The 18,786-nt window shown below is 42.9% G+C and overlaps 1 protein-coding gene across 6 annotated transcripts in view; it reads left to right on the top strand.

Moving 5' to 3' along the window:
• The window catches only part of LOC128252268 (neuronal growth regulator 1), a 64,518-nt gene that overhangs the window by 43,531 nt on the left and 2,201 nt on the right, over nt 1-18,786 (top strand). For 2 of the 6 annotated variants that reach the window (XM_052979878.1, XM_052979868.1), the window contains exons 3-9: nt 7,349-7,501; nt 11,828-12,028; nt 12,144-12,265; nt 14,744-14,894; nt 15,960-16,057; nt 16,593-16,714; nt 17,582-17,762. In XM_052979878.1, the coding sequence (XP_052835838.1) occupies nt 7,349-7,501; nt 11,828-12,028; nt 12,144-12,265; nt 14,744-14,894; nt 15,960-16,057; nt 16,593-16,714; nt 17,582-17,762 (1,028 nt within the window). Of the gene's footprint in view, nt 1-7,348; nt 7,502-11,827; nt 12,029-12,143; nt 12,266-14,743; nt 14,895-15,959; nt 16,058-16,592; nt 16,715-17,581; nt 17,763-18,786 lie in introns of those variants that run through there. The other 4 variants (XR_008267296.1, XR_008267297.1, XM_052979887.1 and 1 more) reach the window with 4 other exon arrangements.

The raw sequence follows: 18,786 nt of genomic DNA, 5'->3' as shown, positions 1-18,786 counted from the left end.
TGTAGAAATGGAAGCGAATGTGTCCTTGTGGTAGATATATAGCTCGGTTTTACCCACTCGCTTATTAGCCGAATATGTGCGTGCGGTTATGCGCGTGTTTCCAAGGCAATTGCCAGCATTTCCCGATATTTTCTGAGAACCATAACTACCAAGTCAAGTCCACACGTCTGAGCAGCTTTAATATTTTTAAAACGCCCCAGCTCCGAGGACCCTTTTATCTGTCTTATGCGCTAACGTTCATATACTGTTTGTTGGCTGGCGGGGGATGCGAAGGGATTTATCTTCGCCTTCTGCTTTTTCCTCTTTTGCTGGCTCAGCGAACGAAAGGGTGCGCTGGAGGAGTCCAGGCGCGAGTATTGTTTTTATTATTTAATTTAAAGGGTTTGCCAATGTGCATGAAATATAAATTGCCAAATAAATAACAGGAATTCATAATAAGTTTATGGCCGGGCTCTCTAAGAAGCTGCCTGGATGTTCAGGCATGACAGGGCAATAAAACAATTTACGACGTCTTCTCCGAACCCACTCCAGAATATCAAAGCAGGCGAGTCAGTGCTCACACGCTTATTACGCATACGCCAAGTGCAGCGTCAACAAGCGTAAATCAAACGTGGCTCAACTCGCACTCGAACTCGAACTCGAATTCAAACTCAAACTCAAAATGGAACTGCAACGGCGTATGCAAATTGAGAAAACTGTCAGCACCAGTAGAGGATTCCAATGATTCGCAGGAGTTGCAAAAGTCAAAAAGCAAAAAGCAAAAGGCAAAAGGATGCAAAGTGCAGTGGCAGTGCATGCTAAGTGCAAACGTAAACGAAAATAGCTCGAAAAAATAGCATTTCGCTTGCGGATTTATTTGGCATTGCAGAATTTAATGCGAACTCTGCTCAAATAATGTTATGCAAATGATATGTGCATAAAAGTCAAGCTCGATTCTGACAGCGGCCACGCCCCCACCGCCATCCAGCCAAAGCCAGATGGGCGGGGATGAGCTGGGAAATGTGTGGCAGCTTGGCAGCTTGGCAGCCTTGGCAGCCTTGGCAGCCTTGGCAGCTCTGGCATTCTGGCAGCACATGTGAAACCAGTTAGAAAGATGAATAGATTGACTATCGACAAGCGCGAATGCTTGACGAGTTCACACCCACCAGCGCGCTGCATCCGTGGGCGGAAAAGGGGGTTGGGAAAAGTGTGAGGAAAAGCGGAAGTAACGAGGGAAAAGCAACGCGACAAAGCTGACAGTATTTGCATATTTCGGGTGTCAAATGGCAGGACTCCGCCACCTGGTTGATGAAAGCGGATGGGATTTTGGTCTGGGAGTTGGGGTTTCGGGTAAATGGCATTCGCTGCTTGAATGACATTTCACTCGTATGCCTTTTGTCATTTTTTCTGCGAAATTGCTGGGAAATTGCTGTGCCGACGTAGCAGGTCCGTGGCACGTTCTCCACGCCTCTGCCGTTGACATGCACTTTCCCGCACCATCTTTGGCTCGGAAAGAGGATTTTGATAAATGCACTTACGACTCCCAAGTCAGCCAAGTCACTGGGGCTTACTGGATGCCATGTCGGCGGGGGTTTTCAAGGGGCCAACATCAGCATCCCCTAATGGCGGGGTGGGCCAAAATTGCAGGCAATAAAAATGAATTGGCCGCAGCTAGGTGAGGTGAGCTTTAAAAACAACATTGCGCCGCGGGCTAAGCGTCGACACCGTAAATAATTTGCATGCATTAAATATGCAACAAGGTAAAACAACGGAAAATGCAATATGCTGAGAGTAAGTGGGCGGGGAATGAAAATGGCGATGGCGATGGCGATGGCAATGGCGCTGGGGCTGGGAATGGGAATGGGGATAGATTTAACTGACAGGTGTGGCATCGTATCCCGCGGCTCTCCGCTCCATATGCATGAAAATCTCGACTAACAAGGCAAACTCCGCGCCAAGAAGCTGCCGAACTGCGAAACCAGAGAAAACCAAAAAAAATATGTAATGAACGTTCCCCCTGTAAACTAAAATATTTGCTCCTCGCTTCGTTTTTGGTTAGTTTCTCTTGGTTTTCCCCTCTTACCGCCCGCTGTGCATATTTTAAAATGCATTGAAATGCAGATACTACGCCTGGTGAATGTGGGGAGGGTGGTATACTAGCGAATGGTGTGAGTGGGCGTGGCAGGTGGCGAGTAAACACTAAACAAATGGCAAAACAAGCAAAGATGCTGATCATATACAAACACACCGACAACAACACCTCCAAACACACGTGCACCTACGACACGTGGCAAAAGTTTTAATGAAACAAAGTGTGGCTGCTGCTGCTGCTGCTGCAACTATTGCGTTTGCCAGGGGCGCACTTTCACATTTTTTAAGAGGAGTTATAAAAAACTTAAAACAAAAATAAATTGTATTCGTTTAAAATTTGATATATGTTATTTTGTTCACTCCATTACTTAAATATGTGCATAATTGAAACATTTTTACAGCTGTGAAATAATAGTTACAGTAGCATAAAATAAACAAATTTAATATCAGCGCAATCTGAAAAGTTTTGAAAGCATTTAATTTGTTTTCTTGAATCTTTTGTTTTCATTAAGTATGACGAATTTTCGTTTTAAATGATTTCTTAAATTATATAATTTGTTTTAGTTATTCCTATGTAAGTTTTTTAATCACCTCCTATTATTTTCAGCTTGGAATCTAAATCTAGTTGAATTGTAACGCAATGTAAAGCATATTTTAAGTTGTCCTTTATTAAACTCCCACTGAATCCGCCCCTGGACCCGCTGCCCCAGAACTTCCGCTGGCAGCAGCGTGGGAAAAATGCTCTGGCGTGTAAACTGAACCGCAGAAGCGAAAGAAGAGCCAAGTTGCCATGGAAGCTGCAACCACGCAACGGAAATGAGAAAACGCTGCATGTGCGGGCTTTGTGTCCGCCGAAAATAATGCAACAAATTTAGTGCGCTGACTGGGAAATGGAGTGCATGCATATATCAGTCGCCGGTGACAGCGATTCCAGCTTCTGCTCCTCGTTGTCAACCGCAGTGTCGCTGGCGCAAAACAATCGCAATTCGAATCGCGAAAGTGCAACTGAAACTAAAACTATTGCAGCAGCCACAAAAACAGAAACCGAAAAGCGCCGAACAGCAATGAGATACTGCTCCAGATTTCGGCGAAACAATTTCGAATGCCTCGAATCGAATCGATGCAGCCGTGTGGCAAGCTCTTTCGCCTGCTCTGCGCTCGCGGCCACACAAACTGAAACTGGAATTGAAACTGAAACTGAAACCAAAACTGAAACTGAACAGATCCGAGTGGTTCGAAACAGAGGCCTCTGGCGGAACTATGCCAACGAGCTTCGTTTACAAAAGCAGGCGAAAATGGCGTAGTCATCGCTGTTCGCAGAGCTCAACCGCCGTTGCCCGTGGTTAGAGGTAAAAGTGCAGGAAAAACAGCCTGAGAACGGACGATGTGGTACAGAGAAAATATTTTGTTAGTTTGTATTTCACAGCAAAATACTCGTGGGAGTTCCATTAATATAAACTATGCGTTCCTAAGGTGCAATAGCTAAATCATTGCAATAATTGTGATTTCTCGACCATTGCCTCTCTCCGTTAATAAATAATCATTTTTTTAAGGATCAGCAAACAGTTCAAATACTCACATCTACTTCAGGATTAAGTTCTGATTCTCGCCGTTCCTGATTAATATGGAATGCGATATCAAATATTGTTTAAATAAAACACAGAAAATGAATAATGAATGTAAGAGGACCATGTAATCGATTTAAATCAGTACCGAAAGAATATTAATATATACATTAAAATGTGAAAAGATTTGCTATTCCAGTTGTTAGGATGTGTTTTTCCCAGTGCACCTTGCTGCAAGTAGCGTCACTATTTATGCAACAATGTTGACGAGCAGAACACCGCATTGTCGTTAGCCGCTAAAAACCCCCGCCACGTAAATTGTGTGCTTGTGAACGAGATAAATTATTTAAGCAACAAACTTTCGCACCACTTTCCCTAGAAAATGCAGGGCATATCGCTGTCAGATGAAAATCAATATGCACGAAGAAAGGATGGCATATCCACTGCATTGTTGAAAGCCGTTGGCAGACAATGGGCATCATATGGTCGATCTTGAAGTCTGTTAACCAAATCGAGTTTATTGTGCGGTGAGCTGTCTCACTTACACTACTGCAATGTTGTATGCATTTCTGACGTAAGTGCTCTGCGTGCGAGTGTGTTTGCAGGCGAACGTGTGTGCGTCAGGGCGAGTGCGCACTGTACGGTGGACTCATGTGACACAGTTTTCGCGTCAGCCAGGACAAGCCCCATTCGCGCTCATTTTTCAGCACGGACAGAGAGAAAGTGTTCGACGCGGAAGTGGCGAAAGTTTCTGCGTTTGGTGCAACGCACGCAACTGGCTATGTACGTGTACTTAAGTGAAAGAGCCGTATACATTAAGAGCTCCTAAATTTAAGTTCGACCTTAAGTGCCATACAAAAAAAAAATAGGTCTTATGGATATTTAAATTTGTTCAACACCATATTACACCTTTTACGCTTTTTTTGGATTAAAAAATAAAAGAGCTCACTCATGGAGGTTTATTTTACTTTTCCAGCATATAATCAACAAAAAAGTTAGTTATTCTATCAAAGCTTTGTTTTCTTGAGCTTAAAAAGTATAAGACATTTTTATTTTTTCAGTTTATCTCAGCATTTAAATAAACAAAAACCAATCGTTCGTTCTCGGCTCCCTACCCTTCTGAGCTTTACCAAGTTTTAATGAAATTTTGTGCATAGTTGAAAACCACTTTAAAATTGTTTAATGCGCCTATGGCCCGTCCACACATTTCGGCCACAACTCTGCCACCGAAAAAGGTTTACGCACACCCAAAACACACACAAATACACAAATCACCTTCCTAGCATTCGGCTTTCTCGGTGCGAAGTGGTTTGCATGTTTAATGCATTTCATGCATGCAATTTAAGGCCAACTGCATTTTTGGTCATTTGAAAAATATGTGCTGGAGCTGGAGCCTCGACATGTGCCACTTGGGTCTTTTTGTGGCCCGAATGACCGACCGACCCCAAAAAAGGAGGTGTTGCCATTGCCGTCGCCAGAAAATTCATATGCAAAACTCTAATTTCGGCAGGCCCCTCAAAGGGGACGAGGTGCATATCGCGTCGACTGCTGTGGGCCAGACATATTTATGCATGCCGAGATATTAACGCAGGGGTCGGCTCGTATTTCGACAGGCGGTCGAGAAACTCGAGAGTGTCCCGGGCATAAAAGAGATTTAAAGTGCTCCTTCAGGCACCGTCCGACACATTTAGTAAGCGGTACTCGACGGGCTTGAGGGTATATTGTGTTTGTGGATATTATTGCAACAATGAGAAGTAAGAGCTGGTCTAGTGGACTATTTAGATTACAGTTCTGCCTTTAATAGTGGAGAAGGCTCATTCAATCATTTGAATATGGGCCAACATCCGTTTACATGTTTTACTCAATGCAACGCCTTAAAGTATGCAATGAGTATCTTTCATTCGGTTAAACTACTCATTTATTTTATTACTCGGTCTGTGGGTGTGTAAAGTCCGTGCACTGGTTGCGTATTAAAGTTCATTTGACTGCAAAATTTGTGCAATTTCACACAAGCGTGCGCTTTTGTCCCGAGACAATATAAAATCTGAGGGTCGACGTCGACGTCGTGTCCAGCATTAAAGCCTGACCAATTTTCGCCCGCTTTCTTTGTACTCCGGCTGCCCTCGCCACCCCCATAAAATGATGATCTGCGAAAATGTCCTTTTATGTCCGCTGGGCGCTAAGGACCTGTAAAAGTGTCTCTTTAGAAGAAGGGGGGCGGCTAAGAGCGAAGACAGGTGGGTCAAATGCGGAGGCGATGGCCGTGTCCAGGGTATCGTAAAAGATAAAACGAGTGCGCACAAGCACACAAAACGGAAAAGTGCAGCAGGTAGAAGGACTTGACTTTGTTGGGCCATAAGCAAAGACTTTTGGCCTGTTTGCTGATGCTGCCGTTTCCTTCTCGCCACTCGCCACTCGCCTCTCGCATCTATAGCTAAAGCTTCAGGCGACTCCTTGGGGCGTCCTTTGGGCCAGAGGACTGCAACTCTCCTGTAATCAAATTTGTTACGCTGCGCTGGAGTCCTGTTGCCGCGCAGGACTTGCTCTTGAACTGCATTTAGCCGGGTCGGAACATTTGTTACGCTCCGTTGCGCTCATTTGTCGCCAAAAGCCGACAATACTGAAACTGCGTGACTGTTTTCCTTGCCGCCATAGAAATTGGCTTAAAGCTGCTGCTGGGCGACGGCAATTTTCACGTTGGACAGGACAGGGCAGGTCAGCAACGATGCCCCCGAGGACACGGCGAGTGCGTTAACACACTCTGACGGGTCACACGCACCGAGATGTGTCGGTACCCTCCAGCCCCTCCCCTACTCCCTCACCCCTTATATAGCGCGCTAACGTTCCGGTATGTGCGTACTGCGCGTTTATTGCCATCCTGGGAGTCCTGGGGTCTCGGCGTAAACGCGAAGGACTCGCAGCTACATTTTTATGCTAATTGAAACCCATTCAGATGGAAACAAATTGCCATCGATAGACGGGCCCGCCAAGCAGGAGTGTGAGTGCACTTAGAGAAACGCAATAGCCCCCAAAACATTGCGCCGCCCAGCAAATACTGTGCTTTTTGGAAGTTAGAGTTTTGGAATTCATATTTAAAGCATTTTAAGATGTCTTCTAAACCTTTAAAATTTCATATTTTTAAATTGTTATTTATTATGCAATTTAACAATCAATTTTCTGGGGTTTGTCACAAATAATTTGTGTACGAAACGTAATTAGCATTTAAATATTTTTATTAAAAAAAAGCTTTGATTTTTAAGACAATTAAGTGCCAATTATAAATAATGTGATTTGCCATTTGTGCATCATGAAAATCAGCTACTGAAAATAATAGACAAATAAATTGCTAAAATTATTTGAGCAATTCGCAAGCAGATGAATACTTGAATTTAATTTTGGTTGATATTTGTAATTAAAATATGAATTTGCTGTCAATTTCAAAATAATGATGGGGACAAATTCCATTTTTATGTCAAATAGCTGGATTGCGAAATATTATACTAATAATTCCTAAGTTTGGTTTATTGAAATTTAATACTTCGATTGCTTTTATTTTTCTTATTGATACTGGTTCGATTTCGGCTCTAATCGGTGGACACACAAAAAAAATGTCGTATTATTGGCTAGGTGGATAGACGCAAACCTTAAATTGTCTTGTTTTATTTTCTGTGTACAACCGCAGGCTAAACCGCTTTCCCGTTTTCTATTTTTAGGCAGCAACGGCCGCTCGATGAGCAACGTTCAGCAGTCGGCGGTGGCCCCCTCCACACTGACCGCCACTCTGCCGCGCTTCCTGTCCCGCGGACACACCTACCGCGCCGTCGTCGGGGACACCCTCGTCCTGCCCTGCCAGGTGGAGAACCTGGGTGAGTATAATTAATCCGACCTTATTAGTATTGCGATGTGAAAATGCGATCATTAAAATGAATGCGGCTGGGTGTTGTACAATAATAATATTTTCGATGGACGGCAGGCGGTGCGAATTATGCAAAATATATGCAAATTTGTTTAGGCAAAATGTCAGTTCACATAAATTTAATATTCGAATATGGTAACAACGGGAACAACAAAAACAATCAAAACAATAAAAACAACAAAAACAACAGCAATAATGGCGACAACATTTGGCCAACCAACAGCTGTCAGCAGCCTGTCGTTCGGTTTTGGCCATACGCATCGACACACTTTTCCCTTCGTATTTATAAATCGGCTGGCAAAATATGCAACCTCACACATATTGGCAGCAAATAAATTTGGCTGATTATCGTTGACCGCCGCAGAGGGTTGGGAGATGGGAGATGGGAATGGAAATGAGAGATGGGAGATGGGAAATGGAGGAAGCCGTTTGTAATGGCCAAATGGAGTTTAGTTTAGCCTCGATTCGCCAGTTGATAGATTTCCACTCTGGATGCGATCCAGCCTAACTGTAGGCAATCAAATGGCAACGAAATGCAATCGAAGCGTGAATGCATCTGGGCTGCAAATAAAATGACACTTGATTGCCCATGGATGCATGAATGGCTGCCGTTTGAGAGAGCATTTGCTGTTGCAGTTGCATATTTAAATAAGCAGCAATGTCAGAAATGTCTTCCTCGACTCCAATTAGCATGGGCTAATGAAAAATTTCAGAAACGCATTTGCTTTGATTGCCCGAATTTCGCATATGAATATCTTAATTAATAAAATGCCAAAGCTCACTCAAGTGTGGCCAAAAGATATCTCCGAGAGATCAAAGAATATTCCTTTTGTCCTTCGCAAAAGTTGTTCAATTCAAGCCAAATTTGGTTTGCTGCGAAGCTCCGTAAGTTTATTATTTCGCTAAGAGACGCAAAAACTTTTAGCCAGCCACATCTCAAAATGCGGTCAATATGCTAGGGCGTTGTTGGCAAACAACTGGATTGTCAGCAGACCGACGAATCCGTCCGCAGGAAGTTACTCTGCGGATAATGTGTCTCCCGGGGCCAATGAAAATCGAATTTTAATCAATTAAAAGACGAGCGAAATATTTGCCAGGACTAAACAATTTCAACTAATATTGACCGAGCTGATGGCTTTCCTTCGCTTTAGTCATTATCGTTGGGGTCGCTTTAATTTTGACCCAGTTAAATTCAGAGCAGGGGGAAAAGCTTAAATTGCAACTGCTGTTGACACGCCAATAAATAAAATGCAATTAACCGTTCGCAGCAAATGAAAATAAATTGCACATTGATGGCAGCGACGACAATCCGCGCAGCATGCGCTCCAGCGCCCAGATTGACATCAAGCAAAGTTACCCACTCCGCGATTGTGGAAAGGCAGTGCCGATCAAACGGACGGTACACGGTGAAAAAAATATTGGCAAAACAACTCACATACAACACCATTACAAACAAACATCACGTTATTGCCGAAAAATGTTTCCGAAAACCAACAAAAGTATACTGAAAACAATACAAACGTTTTAGCAACATTTTAATAAAATAAATAATTTAAAACCCTTTGCTTTGTAGGTCCACAAATTTTCTATATTATTTAAGGAAGACAACAGCCTGAAATAATTGGTTGTGACAGAAAAATCTATTTTGATAACCACAAAAACTGCAAAACGAATCATGATTTGAGTTGACACATTAATTAATAATTAATTCTCACATTCTAAGCGTTATTTTTTCGTAGTGCATGTTCAACAAATGCCGTGTGTGTTTCCGTTTGAACCAGCTTGTTTGTGCACAGTTTTTTATTTCGAAAAATATTTTCATTTAATTCGATTCACTTTCCGACGCATTAAAGTGCAATGATTTCCCATTAACGCCTGATGTTTCGACTTTTTGTGATGCTGTTTCAGCTGTACAACACAGATTTTCCATCTGCGCCTTAAGCTGTCATTTGAACACAGCTCGAATGTATAATTCGCCTGGTTTTATAATTCTCTATATGCGTCAAATGCCAATTGACTCGTTTGACTCTGTGATTTTGATGGCAGATTCAGATGGCAAACATCAGAAGCAAAAAATCTCAAAGTTTGTGGCAAAATAATCAAGATAATTGCAGCAGCTGGAAGTTATTTGACGCTCTGGGCTGCTCTAAAATCTCCCCCGATGCACTTTACTATGTTTGCGGTTCTGGCCCTGTCACTGCTGATGTTTCTGGAGCTGGAAGTCCGATGGCCAGTGCCAGTGCCCCTGGCTGTGTGTACTTTTTTGCACTGCACTGTCATCAATCCGCTTCAGCTTTTAACGATGGGTGACACGGACGGGGTTTGATTGCAGCTTTCAGTCCCACGAACTGGCGAAGAGGTCAGCCAGAAAGAGAGCGGCAGGGCAAGCCTTTAATCCAATAAAGGAAATTAAGTATCAAATGGTCTATGAAGCCTTTCATTGATTGCCGTCCGCTATTGTACGCTGTGTACCTACATTCGTCACATATGTGCGAATCAAATACGTATACGTCATGTTGTCACCCGGTGAATGGCAGACAAAAACGCTAGTCAATAAATATCGAGCGCGGCTGTAAATTGGATTTTCATTGGTCTGGTCGCAGCAGGAACGTATTGACTTACTAAATTGCTTTCACCTAAAACCCATTGAAAAAAAAGGTACCGAAGAAAGTGGGTAACTCATTTAGCAATACGCCTACATGCTTTTGTAGGACCCAAAAATTATGAGCACTTTGTGGGTTGAGAGGGCAGCTTTAACTTGCCTCCGAATTCATATGTCGAAATTGACGAGCTATAAAATGAAATTTTTATGGCATTCCCCTTTCCCTACAACAATATCAATATACAGCCATTAGACTCCAATAAAGTGCAGGACCGGAAGCCGGCGAGGACTAATATAAAATCAAAATAAAACCCTCCACCACCTGCTCACCCACAAAATGCTGGGCAATTGCTCTGAAAGTCTGCAGTCGATTCAATAAAAATCAAACCCCAATAAAACGATGATTGCTTGAGTTTAAGCCAGAGGATTCAAGCTGCGTTTATGGGGTGAAGTTGTGAGTTTTTGTGCCCAACTTAAGCGAATATTTGTATTTATCGCATTTAAAGAGGGGCAGTGTTTCTTTTGCATTCAACTCCTGTTGATGACCGGAAGGAAGGCAAATACCCAACTGAGCACACTCATTATGGACGCGTATGCATTTTAAATGCGGCATTAATAATACATTACTTTAAGCTGTGATTATTTAATGGCAGCTTAAGGTCGGGAAAATGTCAGATGCCAGTGGGCCCACACACGCACAAACATATACATTTTTGCGAGCGGTAGCAGTCAGGCGGAGCAGCGGAGGTCGGGTCGGGAAAATGAAAATGAAAATGAAAACATTTCATTAAAATTTCATATTTCGAATGCTGCGAATCATATTCCAACAAACCGTTGACCGTTGGACCGAAGGACGAACTGCCACACCCACCCTTACAGTGGGTAAACGTTGACGACGTCGTATTTACACAACTCTGATTTCGGTTTTACAGCACGTATACGTAATACGTTCGTGCGGCGCTTTTTCACGTTTGTTTTTTTAATATTTCCATAATAAATACAAGTTCATAAATGGTTCGAGGCCGAAGTGAAGCCAAGTGGAGCGCTGGGTTATGGGTCTCTCGTTCAGGACTTAAGCACACAAAATAAATAAACATATTATACGCCACTTAATCTCATTTAACAAATTCTCGTTTGCCTTTTTGTGGCGACGACAACAATAAAAACGGCCATGGCACCAGCAGCGATCCGAGTGGTATAAAATATGCAAAGAATAAAAAAGCAAAGAATTATGCCAACAACATCTGCAAAATTATGTCATTTATATGAGCAAACATACTAAAAAATAGATGAAAACAGAAGTCCACACATCCTGCTGCTGATGCTGCCAGGACCTCCGGATAGACAAACAGAACGGAATCTGCAGAATGTTCACAGCTCGGTGGGGGAAAGTTGAGTCGGAGAAAGATGGAAAGATAGATATGTATCTGGGCGGAAGAAAACTATTTTCGCCCGCCTGCCGCCGCCTCCAAGTTTCTCTGCCGCAGTGACAGCTGAAAGTATATGTCTACGCTGGCAGCAGAACGCTTCATGTTTATATTGCGGCATTTTACAATAAATTTCGTAGCCAACAAGAAGACACATTTTGCTCTATATTTTTCATCTGCTTATAGGACCAAGACTACACTCTCTCATACTCTGTATATCTGTCTGTATCTCTGTATCTTTTTGCAGGCAATTTCGTTCTTCTGTGGCGACGGGGAACAAATGTGCTCACTGCCTCCAACATTATGGTTACAAGGGATGAGCGCGTAAGACTGATAGATGGTTATAATTTAGAGATATCCGATTTGGAGCCCCAAGATGCCGGGGATTATGTTTGTCAAATCAGTGACAAAATAAATCGTGATCAAGTGCACACAGTTGAGATATTGGGTGAGTACACGTCGACATGTTTGCACAGCATTAGGGCAGAGATTTGCATTTGACAAGTGCTGCCTAAGTCGCATACATCAATTAGCCACTGATTTGGCCCCCTTTCTCCCCCCAGTTCCGCCCAGTGTACGGGCCATCCCCACATCCGGACAACTGCAGGCCCGCAAAGGAGGACCCATTACGCTGGAGTGCAAGGGATCTGGTAATCCGGTGCCATCCATTTACTGGACCAAGAAGGTTCGTTACACATTGCTTTGTGCGCCACTCCTTAGCCATTTAGCTGAACTGGGCACATTCCGATGCTGTTTTAAGTGAATTTCATTTAGTTTAATTGAATTTAATTCCCGCAACTGCTTCGCATCGTTATGTAAATTTAAATTGCGTTTTCCTGCCAACGGGCGGTACGGGTAAGCTGTGCGGGGTCAGCACTTTAAGCACTTTCCTTTTCAAATTTCACTTTCACTCGCTTTTAAGCTCTCGAGAGCCCGCCAAACAAAACTGCAGGCGAGGGGGGAAAACTTTTTTAGCCTTTTGGGATGGCCAAAAGTTCGTTATTAATTAAAAATGATTCGCCTATATTAAAGTCACACACTCACACACATAGGGAACAGATCTAGATAGGAATGTGTTTGTATTATAAATCAACAACATAACTCATCACTCACAGTTTTCAACACATTCCGCACAGTAGAAATCTCCGCCATCCGCTCGGCAGCAGGAGCAAACAAAAAGTGAGATGATAAATCGCAAGGCGGCACCGCCGCCCCAAAAATCTACGATTGCGGCATGTGGCTGTAATGGGAGGCAATTATGAATTCAACAAACACATAATTTTACGCATGAGCCAACAAAGGGATAACATATTTGCCAGGCATTCAAAGAGGGCCAAAACGGCAATGGCAATGGCAACGGCAGCGAAACAAATGAATTAATGTCGACTTGTATGACTTGCAAATGCGGATGCGAGTTGGCAATCAGTTTTCGCTGCTAATTTCGAGAAGTTTATCAACTTGCCAACTAGAACAGAGAGACACACAAAGGCTTTCCAATTACCATTACCCATTTCGTAGCTAGAGCTAGAGCAGTATATTCGGTACCTGAATCTGGCATTGATTCGATGCCAGAGAATTTACACTAAATCACTGTCAGCGACAGCAACCTGTGAGCTGTGATTTGCTTGTTTCCTGGTTTCCAGCTTTCCAGGGAGAATGGCTTCGCTCGTATTCAAAGCGTAATTAATGCGATTCATAGACCCGCAATAGTATGCTACCCAGCACATAGTTCTAGAGGAACTATGCCAACTGGCAATAAGCAAGTGACCCAGTCATTCGGGCAGTGAAAATACAGACACTACTCTACACTCTGAAAATAGCCAACTATCTCAGAGTAAAAATAATTTTTGCTAAGAAACATCAGTACAAATTGGTCCACGAGAAAGCTGCAATTCAAAATAATTTAATTTTAAATAACTGGACTAAACATTTGTTAGTCTTTCTCAAAAGACTTCTTTCTTTATTGAAAACAAATTATAACTTTGCTGTTTTTCAGTTTAAATGAATGTACTTTGCGATATAGTAATGGCTAACTCGTTGATAATAACGTCTTTTATAATAATAAAATAGGACAACATCTATATGATTTAGCTGCCATAGGAACAATCGAAAAGTCTAGCCACAAGTCGATATGTCTTTATTTTTTTTTAACATTTACGCATACGTTTTTTAATTATAATTTAATAGAATTATTAATTTTTTGCAGTGGATACAAGGTTATATAAACTTCGGCTTGTTGAAGTTCGCTCAATTTCCAGTTTTTTTAATAAAACCGTTTTCTTTTTGAGTGTAACTTCTGTTCGCCAACAAACTTTCAATAAGTCAAGTGTCGGAGTAAGCACTCGAGGAATGTGGGTGCCATATATGTCGATGTCAGGACCCCTACATTCGAGGAAAAAGTCTCGTTTGCATTACTGCACTTTGGCGCATTTGACATTTCCGTTCGGTTTGTTTGCTCCTAGACAGGTACGATGAGTTGCTTGGGCTCCGGCTCCACCTTCATGGATAGCTCCTCGTTGCTGGAGAGACTGCCAAAGTTGGGTGTCACTCCATGGCACTGCGTTCCATTTCAATCTGCCCCAGCGTTTCCGTCGTGTTTTCGGCTGTCTTTGGTCTTTGGAGCACACGTTGACACGTGTTCCCCTTGGGGCGTCACTTGGCCCATGCCAAAATCGAGAAAACCAAGCCAAACCAAGCCAAAGCAAGCCGTTTGCCAAAGAAAAGACGCTCGCAGCCAGAAAGCCAGAATGCCAGCAAGCTGACTTGCTACAACGCCCTTTTTGGCCCTTTGAGACCCGCTCCGATGTCTGTGTTTACATCCAGTTTTGCATGCTCCACATCCAATATTTGTGCAACTTGGCTTTTGGCCCCTGCCCTCTGTGCAGTTGAAGGTAGCTTTTCGTTTTTCGTTTTTCGCTTCTCGATGGGGAGACGTCTTCATTTGGGTTTTGTTTCGTTTCGTTTCATTTCATTTCGTTACCGTACTTTTTCGCTTGCCAACAGCATTTGTCTTTTGCCATTTGCTACTTGCACTCTCGCCGACTCCATTTTTGCCGGGGCCAAAAGATGTCTGCGATTGATTCAATTTGTTGCCACTCTGTTTACAAAGCGTTACAGCATATTCCACCCCCTTTCTTTTTTTTTTTTTGCCATGTCCTTGCAGAGCGGCGCAAACAAGTCGACAGCCAGGATCGGAGACGGACCCATTTTGACCCTGGAGAAGCTGGAGCGCCAGCAGGCAGGAGTCTACCAGTGCACCGCCGACAACGGAGTGGGCGATCCGGTCACAGTCGATATGCGGCTGGATGTACTGTGTAAGTACACTTGAATTGAGACTGAGAAATGTTTAAAGTATCGATATGTAATGGGTATACCAAAGCAATAGTCATAGCTATTTTAAAAAGGTTAAAGCGGGTTAAAACTAATAGACTATATTTTTGTGCTTATATAAAAGAAAAATCATGATGTCATGATTGAAAAATATATAAAAAAAAGCGTAGAATTGGGTATTGTGTATTGGGATAGATATATTAGGATACATATATTGGGGATAGGGATATGTTTTGTTAATAAATCAAAGCGGGCTTCTACAAAAGACTATATTTATAAGTTTACAAAACTATGACAGTATTCGGGTAACTGAAGTATGTTCTAAAATGGTGGATACAAATTTATTATACCCTGTCTTTGTCTTATTCATAGAGAACTACGTTCTAAAGCTAAACTTTTTTCATCTGTGTAGCTTTCATCTCAAAAAATCTTTAAATGAAAATATACGTTAAATATTATGATTCAATTTTAAAGATATATCTAAGTTGTCAATTAAATGACTTTTTATTTCTGAGTGTAAGTTCTTAGTATCTGTGCCGCGTAATCTGTCATTAATCATTGCGTGAATAGAGCAGGAACTTGAAATCTATTTGGGGGATAGCTCAAGTTTGCAACTGCAAAAGAAAAGCACAGAAACAGTAACCGGAGGCGAAGAAAAGTGTTTTAGAGTCTCGCGGGGCTCGTAAATCAGAGCCTCAAAGCTGCTGACTGCAGCGGGAATGCGGAAACCGCTGTGCAGATTCAAAACTCGATATACTGGATGCATGCAACAATGCGGCACCACCGATTCGATATAGACAAATGCCGGGCAGAAAACAATTTGAACGGCAAGAGAAAGCCGAGACCAAACGGAGTCTTAGCAACTGTATATAAATTGATTTTTGACTGTAATCAGATTGCTGCCTTCGTGTGCTAAATTCTTCTCTGTTTCTTTCTCTGTGTGTCGTTGCCTCCCATTTGGCCCTCCTGCCATCACGCCATCCTGCAACCTGACGGATGCCCGGTATATCTGTATCTGTATCTATGACTGTGTCCGCATCTGTGTGCAGATCCCCCGGATATACAAGTGGAGAAGTCCTGGATACACTCAGGCGAAGGATTCGAGGCGAAGCTCGTTTGCATTGTTTACGCTGATCCAGTCGCAACGGTTTGTTGGCTCTTTGAATGCACCGTTCCATTCGTTCTTCCATTGTGCCCAGATAGTTTTTGTTATTTGTTATTTTTCGCGGATTTTTAGATTATTACGATTACGGGGCCACGGGCAGGCAAGGCCTGCTCACAGCTCATGCCTTCTCCATTTGCCATTGCCCGTTTTATGTAAGAACTTTGTTTTCAGGTCACTTTTTCCTGTCTTTCAGTTATTCAGCTTTTCGTTTCGTTTCGTTTCTATTCTGTTGTGTTGTGTTGTGTCCTGCCTTGTTCTCCTATGCTTTGTATTGCCAGCCTGGCCTGCAATTTCTTTTACCGATTGCTTGCTGTGGCAAATTAATGCCATTTTTATTTGACCAACTTTCATTTCGTTTCTCGTTTCGAATTGTGGCAAAAAGAAGTTACTGCAAGTGGGTCAATTTTTGAGTTGAATTTATTAGTTGCTGCAGTCAATTGACATGTGCTTCATCTTCATTCCCATCCTGACCATCTTGACCGAGCTAATGTCGAACCCGAATCTCTTCACGCTGCAGGTGTCCTGGTACCAAAACTCATTTCCGATCCAATCGACCGACCGCCGAGTGATGAACACCCGGGCCAACCGGCACACGCTCTCCATACGCCACATCCAGCAGGAGGACTTTGGCAACTACAGGTAAGCATCGATGAAGACAACTTGTGGCTGGCGATGAACTTTGCCGCCCAGCGTTGATTTAGCCAATTTGGCAACTTTGGCTACAACTTATTTCACTTTTTGCCAGCCAGTAGCCAGTAGCCAGTAGCCAGTTAGCAGTTCGGAGCTAGAAGTTGCCACTTGTCTGGGCCCGAGAAACGAGGCTTTGTCCGCTGCTACTATTTGTAGCATGTATTTGTTGTACTTGCCATGGCCATACGTTTGCTACATAGTACATGGTTCCCACGTCCGGCTTTGGGGATTGGGGATTGGGGATTGGGAATTGTCGGTGCGGGCCGTGGCCCACCCATTTTGCGGACAAACAAGTTTTCCACATCAATGTCAATCTGTCTGAAACATATTAAAGAAGCGGAAGTTTCGCCATGTTGACACAACATTTCATGCACAAAGTTTTAGCCATCTTTCAGGGGGGTGGTGGTGGTTCTACTGGTTCTACTTGTGGTGCCCATCGAACCATCGAACCACCTGGCCACCACCCACAGTGAGTGGCTTTTGTGCACACGAAGTGTCGACGTGTTTGGATTAGTTGAGTCGACTAGGAAAGTCGGCTGCCAGCCAGCCACTTGCCACTTGCCGACTGCCGACTGCCAGATCGATGTGGGAACAACCCCACGGGGCGTACATGGCGTATGAGTAATGCTGACAGAGTGTAACGCAAAATTAAAAGGAAATTACATTTTTGGTCGTGTGCAAAACTGATTGCAGGCAACAACATGACGCACTCCGAAATCAACAAGAGAAAATTAAAAAGAAAATAAGAAAATAAACCAAAAGCCAATTAAGTCAATTAACGATTTAAGCCATATGCTAATTAGAAATCCTTTTCAGCTGCGTGGCGGACAATTCGCTGGGCCGCTCCCGCAAGTACATGGAGCTCTCCGGACGCCCCGGCCCCGCCGAGTTCTACTCCCCCAAGTGGGGTCGTTCGCCGGACAGCTACAACCTGACCTGGAAAATCGATAGCTACCCGCCGCTGGAGGAGGTCCGCCTACTCTACCGTCGAGTGCTGGTGAGTTGAAGGGGCGCGATAATGGGTGCGAAGCCACTGGCAATCCGATATGAAAGGATATGAAAGGAGTACTATATATATTCAATTAATTAATTGCGAAATATGCGCAAAGGCCCGATCCCGCCAGACTGACATCTAGACAAAGGGCTGGCAGATTCGCCGAGGATGCCATAAAAAGCAATCCAATACCTTGACGTCTCGTCTTGAAGGGGGCTTCTATTTTTGGAAAATACAGGGCTCACTAATGAAGCACGTGATTAAAATTACACTCACTGAGACGAGATGTCTAAAAAATCGAGCACCAAATTGCCGGCAAAAAGTAAAAAAAAACATATAAAAAACTGAAACGAATCCATTATGTAGGAAGAAGAAAAAAAAAGTGGTGGGAAAAATATACAGAGAGAAATATTTATACTAATTAGTAAAATATTTTTTTTATAATTTTTTTTGTAGGGTCGTTTACCATAGAGATACTGAAACATACTTTTTTAAACGGGGTTAAATAATGAAAGCATTAGAAAATTCCAAAGCAAAACCAAGACCAAAATTATAAATTTTACAGTTTAAAATACTTTTTATTTTATGAATGTTTGTAAGTGCAGGAAAAGTACTTAGATTATTAAAAGTATTTTTATTATTAACTCGTTATAAACTATAAATTATTGTAAATTTATTTTCCACGTAGCAGATAAGATAGAGATAAGAGAGACCAAAGTGTTTTTTAATACGAGTTTCAGCGCAGAGATACGAGAATGTCGCTTAATTGCGACTGTGAGCTATAGACACTGGCATATCGGGTGAGGTGGGTCGCGAAATTTAATGAGATTTCGACTCACGCACACTTGACGATGAATGTCAAACTGCAGTGGCCTACCACGCTCCGCTGATTGGGCGGACATAATTTTTTTTCTGCACTCATGCGCCATTGAAGTGCAATTATTGGAGGACTTTCCGCCGGAGCGGCTTGACGAGTGGTTCAGATGAACAGGTGGAGGAGGATGGGGCTTAATTGATGTGATAGCTG

This window comes from Drosophila gunungcola, chromosome 3R (assembly GCF_025200985.1).
Source record: "Drosophila gunungcola strain Sukarami chromosome 3R, Dgunungcola_SK_2, whole genome shotgun sequence".
Taxonomy (NCBI): domain Eukaryota; kingdom Metazoa; phylum Arthropoda; class Insecta; order Diptera; family Drosophilidae; genus Drosophila; species Drosophila gunungcola.
The sequence above is the reverse complement of the archived record's forward strand: the minus strand, read 5'-3'. Positions and strand labels throughout refer to the sequence as shown.